General features: G+C 45.8%; 1 protein-coding gene across 1 annotated transcript; it reads left to right on the forward strand.

Moving 5' to 3' along the window:
• Positions 1-231: 231 nt before the first annotated feature.
• Positions 232-5,577, forward strand: Gm51464 (predicted gene, 51464). The gene is made up of 4 exons (XM_030243146.1): positions 232-647; positions 3,112-3,240; positions 3,722-3,879; positions 3,982-5,577. The coding sequence occupies exons 1-4, from the start codon at positions 232-234 to the stop codon at positions 4,083-4,085; spliced, it is 807 nt and encodes a 268-aa protein (XP_030099006.1). The 3' UTR covers positions 4,086-5,577.
• The last annotated feature ends 2,148 nt before the right edge of the window (positions 5,578-7,725 follow it).

The raw sequence follows: 7,725 nt of genomic DNA on the forward strand, positions 1-7,725 counted from the left end.
CCTGCGCCCCGCCCAAGCCCAGCGGGCAGCTGTGGGTCCCCGCTGCTTGGCTCTAAGTCTCAGGAGCTCCTCAGGGGTGGCAGTGCCATTGGTGGCTGTGGTGGTTCTGCAGCTGTGGTGGAAGTGTGCCTGGTGGCCCCAGCCCCGCCCACGTGCCTCCATTGCACCGCCCCTGTGCCCACTGCGGGAGCATTGGATGCAGGGAGGGGGGGAAGGGAGAGCGGTCACGCCATGGGAGGGGCAGCCCCACCCCCTGCCCACGCAGGTGGGACGGGGGGAAGAGCGCAGCGCCAAGCATCTGGCTTCCTGGGCCCCAGGATTTGGCGAACGCTGCTGCTGGGGGGCTGTAATATTCGGGGTGGGGTGTTCGGGGTGCACGGGTACACGCCGCCCCACCCCCCGAGCCACCTTCCACACCGGGCCTTCCCAGCCATCCCGGATCCAGTCGTGGCGCACCGCCATGGTGGAAGTGTGCTTGGTGCCTGGTCGCCGGCTGGGGGGACAGTACCCTGCCGACCCCTGCCCCAGCCCCGCCCGCGCGCCCCCATCGTACCGCCTCCTGCGCCTGCCGCCAGAGCGCGGGACGCAGGGAAGGAGGGGGGAGTGATGCGCTGGTGGAGGAGTTTTCGCTGCGCGCCTCCTGTAAGGTTGGATGTGCGCTGCGCGCCTTTCTTTTTTACTTCCCTGGTGCTCCTTACCTTTGGACAGAGGCCCTAAATGGGTGGATGCTTAGCATCTCAGGGCGGAGCCTTCTGAGAAAAGAAAACTCTTAAAATGAAAGCAGTTAAACAGGCGAGCACAAGGGAAGTGCAGGCAAGCACCCGTGTGCAGACTCTGAGAGGAGCCAAATGAGGCGCTGTGGCAGGCATTGTGGCTGCTCTAGACTCAAGAGGCCGCCCGCACACACCGCCCGCACTCGCAATAGCATAAAATGTAAAGCTTTCACTGCTCCCTTCCCTCACATTACAGCTATTTCTTACTTTCTCCTTCTTCTTCTCTCCCTGGGGTATCTTTTTCCCCTATCTTTAAGTGCACTTTTCCCTTTTTTGAGCTCTTCACCCCACTCTGTTTCTGGCATGTTGTACATGCCTCTCAGAGTTTACCTTTTCCCGCTATGGTTCTGGATCTTCTCCGCTGGAGCAGAGTGCCTTCTCTCTGGCGCTAGCCGATGGTGAGGCGGTCCAACGTTTCGGCGCCAATTGTCCTGAGCTATTGTTCCAGCCCGCAGGAATGCACACAGGACACAAGATCCTTCCGTAGCTAAACTTTATTACATCTTGATGAGAAAGACAAAAAAGGCTTAGAAACGTGTTGCTTAAATACCCCCTGGTGTGACATGTCTATACCTGACTGGCAGCTTCACCCACGATCTCCTATGCCCCGGGGATGGGCTAGTGACTTGGCAGGCTTTTGCTCCTTGCACATGCGCACATAGTTTGTTCTTTGTTTAGGTGGCATAAGGCACTGCGGAGCCAGCGCCATCTTATGATGGTAAATGTTATTGCGGTTCTCCACATTTAGGTATGGGAAGTTTTCTTCTATAATTTTGTTGAAGAAATTTACTGGCCTTTTAAGTTGAAAATCTTCATTCCCATATATACCTATTATCTGTAGGTTTGGTCTTATTGTGTCCTGGATTTCCTGGATGTTTTGGGTTAGGATCTTTCAGCATTTTGCATTTTCTTTGTATGCTGTGTCCATGTTCTCTATAGAATCTTCCACACCTGAGATTTTCTCTTTCATCTCTTGTATTCTGTTGCTGATGCCCACATCTATGTTTCCTGATTTCTTTACTAGGTTTCCTATCTCCAGAGTTGTCTCCCTTAGGGTTTTCTTCATTGATTTTACTTCCATTCCTAGATCTTGTATGACTTTGTTCAATTCCATCACCTGTTTGGTTGTGTTTTCCTGTAATTCTTTAAGGTTTTCTTGTGTTTCCTCTTTAAGGATTTCTACCTGTTTAGCAGTATTTTCTGGTAATTCTTTAAGGACTTCTACCTGTATAGCAGTGTTCTCCTGTATTTCTTTAAGTGAGTTATTAATGCCCTTCTTAAAAAGCTCTATCAGCATCATGAGGTATAATTTTAAATCTGAATCTTACTTTTTGGGTGTGATGGAGTATCCAGGACTAGCTGTGGTGTGTGTACTGTGTTCTGATGATGCCAAGTGGTCTTGGTTTTTGTTAGTAAGATTTTTATGTTTGCCTTTTGCCATCTGGTAATCTCTGGTGTTTGTTGTTCTAGCTGTCTCTTGCTGGAGCTTGTTTGCCCTGTGATTCTTTAGCCTTTGTCAGCACTCTTCGAGTCCAATTCTCTTCTGAGTTCCAGTGGCCAGAGAACTCTCTGCAGGCAAGCTCTCCTCTTGCAGGGAAGTTGCACAAAAGTCTGGCACTCAGATCCACCTCCTGAGTCCTGAGGTCACAGCCCTCCCTACAGACCAGCTCTCCTGTGACAGGGAAGGTGCCCAGTGTCCTGGGTCTCAGCTCTGTCTCTTGGCTGAGGATGAAGGATTGAAGGGAACCTGTTCACAAAGTACTGTTGCTTCTGCCACCCACGAGCCCTCCTGCTTAGACTGGTCTCAGTGATACCAAGATATTGAGTGTACTAGGGCCCATTGAATTCGCTCCTAAGATGGAGTGGGAGTGGCGCCAACCAGAATGAACACCAGCCATTGATCAGGCAGTATTCTATTGTCCCTGTTCCTGCTAGCACAAGACTCCCTGGGCTTTTTGGAACAGGTGTTGCGTTCCACTCACCAGTGATCTCAAAATCCTGGGAATGCTAGTGTGTCTGCAGTGTGGAGAGTCCTGTGGGCACCTTGGGACCTTCTGCTGACTTCGTGCTCAAGATGGCACAGGGTTGGATTATTATTTTTAAGAAGGCTTTAAGTTATGAGGCAGTGTTGACAAGTCACCACTCTAGGTTAGAAATGATATTTAGAGCCTGGAGGGATGGACCCATGGTTAATTATGTCTGCTGGTCATGAAGAGAAGGTGCAGGATAGAGCAGAGACTGAGTAAATGACCAACCAATAACCCGCCCAACTTGAGACCTATCCCATGGGCAAGCACCAATCCCTTACACTGTTAATGATACTCTATTTTGATTGCAGAAATGGCTGTCCTCTGAGAGGCTCCACCTATCAACTGACTGAGCCGCATGCAGAGGTCCACAGTCAAACATTTATGAAGCATGGGGACTCTTATGGAAGTGCTGGGGAAAGGATTCAGGACCCTGAACGGTAAAGGAACTCCACAGGAAGACCAACAAAGTGGACTAACCTGGATCCTTGGGGGCTCTCAGAGACTGATTCGCCAACCAAAGAATCTACATGGTCTCGACCTAGCTCCCAACACATATGTAGCAGACTGTGCAGCTGAGTTGTCATGTGTGTCCTGAGCAACTGGAGGGTGTTATCCCTAAGTAATTACTTGACATACTGTGTGCACGTATGCCCTTAATTTCACTATTCTTATATCACATACCCAAGCTCAGCCTTTAATAAGTACTCACAGGTTTCAGAACACTATTTTCCCTTTCCACTCTCCCCACCTTTATGCACACATATAGTTATACTAAATTTCCAGTGTTCTTTCGGTGGAATATTTTTATTAACCATTCTATTCGTTAACACCTCAAATGATATCCCACTTCCTGGTTACACCCTCTACCTGCATTCCGTCCCACCTCTACCCTCTTCCCTCTCTTTTGTCTTTATGAAGGTGCTCCTCTACTCACCCATTCTCTCCTGCTCCACCACTCCAGCATCCACCTACCCTGGGGTATCCAATCTCCCTAGGATCAAGGGCTTCCCCTTCTGTTGCTGTCTGTGAATGCCATCCTCTGCTACATATGTATCTGGAGTCATGGATACCTCCAGGTACACTCCTTAGTTTGTGGTCTAGACTTTGGGAGAACTGACTAGTCAGGCCAGTCTATATTGTTCTTCCAATCTGGTTACATTCACTCTTTGTTCCTCCAGGCTTTCTGTCAGCACACCCATCAGGTTCCCTGAGTACAGATTGGTGGTTGGCTCCATGCATTCATGTCTGCATTGGTCAGTTGCTGGAGTTACCTCCCCTGTAACTGCCACATTTGGTTCCTGCCTGTGAGTATCTCTTGACTGTGGCAACAGTGTTGGGTTTGCTGTCTGTAGACATAATGTATCCCGGATCTTCCTTCACTCTGTTCCATGTTTTCCCTGTTCTTCCTTTAGACAGGAACATTTCTAGGTTAAAAAACTTTGAGATGGGTGGGTGGCCCCATCTCTTGACCAGAGGTTGTGCCTATCTACTGGAGGTGGTCTCCATAGGTTTTATCTCCCACTTCTCTACAATATGGCTAAGGTCAATCCTGCTGGGTCCTGGGAGCCTCACATTTCTCTGGTGTCTAGGACCCTCCAGACACCAGTTCCTCATCCTCCCTGCTACCTATTTTTATTCAATTTTGTGACCCTCTGTACCCATCTCACATCTCCTACAGTTTCTGATACTGCCACCCTTATTTCCTCTTCCTTCTTTCTTCCTTCCTATTCCCACTCTCCTTTTACCACCCAAAATTGTCCTGTTTTTCCAATGCAGATGTGAAGCATACAGATTTTCCTTCTTTCTATTCTTCATATGTTCTGTAGGTTTTATAATAGGCATTGTGAGCTTATGGGCAAGTATCAAATTATTAGTGAGTACATATCATGTATCTCGTCCCGTGGGATTCAGTTATTCATGGGTGCGAGGGGGACCACAAACCTGGAAGAAAATGGGATTGAAAGGGGAAGAAAAGCCGAAGACCAAGCAACGAGTTATCAAGGTCTTCATTTATTAGGCTGAGACACCTGGTTTTAAATCATACATTGCGGGGAATAGGGGAGGGGTCAAGGAGGAATTTAGCAAAGAACAAAGAAGTGGGCATCTGCTGACATGAGGGTCGAAGTCAGGCTCCAGGTGTCGGGCACTCTGCATCTTATTTCCAGAACATAGATCCTCTTTAATATCCTTGAGGTGTCAGGCCGGGCTCAGGCATAACTCATGTCCTTGGAAATCATTGGAGTTCAGGAAGAGATAGGGAAGAGGGGACTATAATTCAGCTTTTACAGCCTCAGGTGCCAGGAAGGGAACAGGGAGGAGAGAGTGACAACCGGCTCCTAGCATGAGGCCATTTGACCTGTCAGGGTGGGAGATCGTGAAGAGCTTGATTTCTCACAGTTTGGTCTCTGACAACTACGTATGTTCTTCTTTGTCTGGGTTACATTACTCAGGATGATATTTTCAAGTTCCATCCATTTTCCTGTAAATTTCTTAAAGTCATTAATTTTAATTGTTGTATAGAACCCCACTGTGTATATGTACCACATTTACTGTTTCCACTCCTCTGTTGAGGGACCTCTGGGTTCTTTCCAGTTACTGGCTATTATAAATAAGGTCACTATGAACATAGTTTGGCATGTGTCCTTGGTATATTATGGGGCATCTTTTGGGTATATGCCCAGAGGTGGTATAGAAGGGTCTTTAGGTAGAGATATTTTCAATTTTCTCAGAAATTGCCAGACTGATTTCCAAAGTGGTTTTACTAGCTTTAGGTACACCAGCATTAGAGGAGTGTTCATCTTTTTCCTCATCCTCACCAACATCCGCTGTCCCCTGAGTTTTTCATCTTATCCATTCTGACTAGGGTGAGGTGGGATCTCAGGGTTGCTTTGATTTGCATTTCCCTATGACTAAGGATGTTGAACATTTTCTTTTTTTCTTCTTCTTTTCATTCTTTTTTTATTGGATGTTTTCTTTATTTACACTTCACATGTTTTCCTATTTCTAGATCTCCCTTTTGGAAATCTCCTATTTCATCTCTCCCCCTTCCTCTGTGAGGGTGCTCCCACATACTCATACCCACACTTTTTTTCCCTTCCTTGTATGCCCCTACATGAGGGCATTAAACACTCTCAACCCAAGGGCCTTTCCTCCCACTGATGTCCAACATGGCCATCCTCTGCCACATATGTGACTTGAGCCATTAGTCCCTCCATGTATACTCTTTGGTTGGTGGTCCTGTATCTGGGAACACTTGGAGTTAGGCTGTTTAACACTGTTGTTCCATTCCTGGGACTGCAAACCCCCTTAGCTCCTTCAGTCCCTTCTCCAACTCCTACATTGTGGACCCCTGAGCTCAGTCCAATTGTTGACTGTGAGCATCCACCTCTGTATTTGTGAGGCTCTGGCAGGACCTCACAGGAGACATCCATATCAGGGTCCTATCAACAGGCACTTCCCAGCATCTACAATAGTGTCTGGGTTTGTATATGAGATGGATCTCCAGGTGGGGCGGTCCCATGGATGGCTTTTCCTTTAGTCACTGCTCCACACTTTGTCTCCATATTTCCTCCTGTAAGTATCCTGTTCCCTCTTCTATGAAGGACGAAGCATCTACACTTTGGTTTTCTTTATTCTTAATAGATCTTCTAGCTTTCATAGTCTCCTGTTAGAAGTATGGTGCAATTCTGATAGGTCTGCCTTAATATGCAACAAGACTTTCTCTTACTGCTTTTAATATCATTTTTTTCTATTGTGCATTTAATGTTTTGACTATTATGTGAAGAGATAAACGTCTTTTCTGGTCTAGTCTATTTAGAGTTCTGTAGGCCTCTTGTATGTTCATTGTCATCTCTTTCTTTAGGCTAGGGATGTTTTCTTTTATAATTTTGTTGAAGATATTTACTGGCCCTTTACATTGGGAATCTTCACTCTCTTATATAACTATTATCCTTAGACTTGATCTTGTCTTGGATTTCCTGAATATATTTGGTTAGGAGCTTTTTATATTGCATTTTCTTTGAATGCTGTGTGTATGTTTTCTATGACCTGACATCCTCTCTTCAGTCTCTTGTATTCCATTGGTGATGTTTGTATCTAAGACTCCTGATCTTTTTCCTAGTTTTTTTTTTTTCTTTTCTTTTTTTTATCTCCAGGGATGTCTCCCTTTGTGATTACTTTATTGATTTTATTTCCATTTTTAGATCCAGGATGTTTCTACTCAATTCCTTTACCTATTTAATTCTGTTTTCATGTATTTCTTAAAGGAATTTCTGTTTCTTCTTTAATGGCTTCTACCTGTTTACCTCTATTCTCATTAAAACTGCACTGGCTAGTTTTGTATCAACTTGACACAGGCTGGAATTATCACAGAGAAAGGAGCTTCAGTTGGAGAAATGCCTCCACGAGATCCAGCTGTAAGGCATTTTCTCAAGTAGTGATCAAGTGGGGAGGTTCCCTTGTGAGTGGTGCCATCTCTGGTCTGATAGTCTTGGTTCTATAAGAGAGCAGACTGAGCAAGCCAGGGGAAGCAAGCCAGTAAAGAACATCCCTCCATGGCCTCTGCAACAGCTTCTGCTTTCTGACCTGCTTGAGTTCCAATCCTGACTTCCTTTGGTGATAACAGCAGTGTGGAAATGAAAGCTGAATAAACCCTTTCCTTCCCAACTTGCTTCTTGGTCATGATGTTTGTGTAGGAATAAAAACCCTAAGACAATATTCTTTTATTTTCTTTTGAAGATTTGTTTATTTATTTTATGTATATGAGTACACTGTATCAGACATACCACAAAAGGACATCAGATCCCATTGCAGATGGTTTTGGGTTACCATGTGGATGTTGGGAATTGAACTCAGGACCTCTGGAAGAACAGTATTCTTAACTTGAGAGAACTCACTAGATATGTCTTTTTAAAAGAAAATAT

The sequence above is a fragment of the Mus musculus genome, chromosome 7 (assembly GCF_000001635.26).
Source record: "Mus musculus strain C57BL/6J chromosome 7, GRCm38.p6 C57BL/6J".
Classification (NCBI taxonomy): domain Eukaryota; kingdom Metazoa; phylum Chordata; class Mammalia; order Rodentia; family Muridae; genus Mus; species Mus musculus.

Bases quoted from the DNA above. Each gene is read 5' to 3' on its own strand.
- Gm51464 (XM_030243146.1), top strand. From the start codon at position 232: ATGGGAGGGGCAGCCCCACCCCCTGCCCACGCAGGTGGGACGGGGGGA. The intron at 648-3,111 runs GTTGGATGTGCG...TTTTGATTGCAG, and splicing joins CGCTGCGCGCCTCCTGTAAG to AAATGGCTGTCCTCTGAGAG. The intron at 3,241-3,721 runs GTAAAGGAACTC...GTCTTTATGAAG, and splicing joins AGGATTCAGGACCCTGAACG to GTGCTCCTCTACTCACCCAT.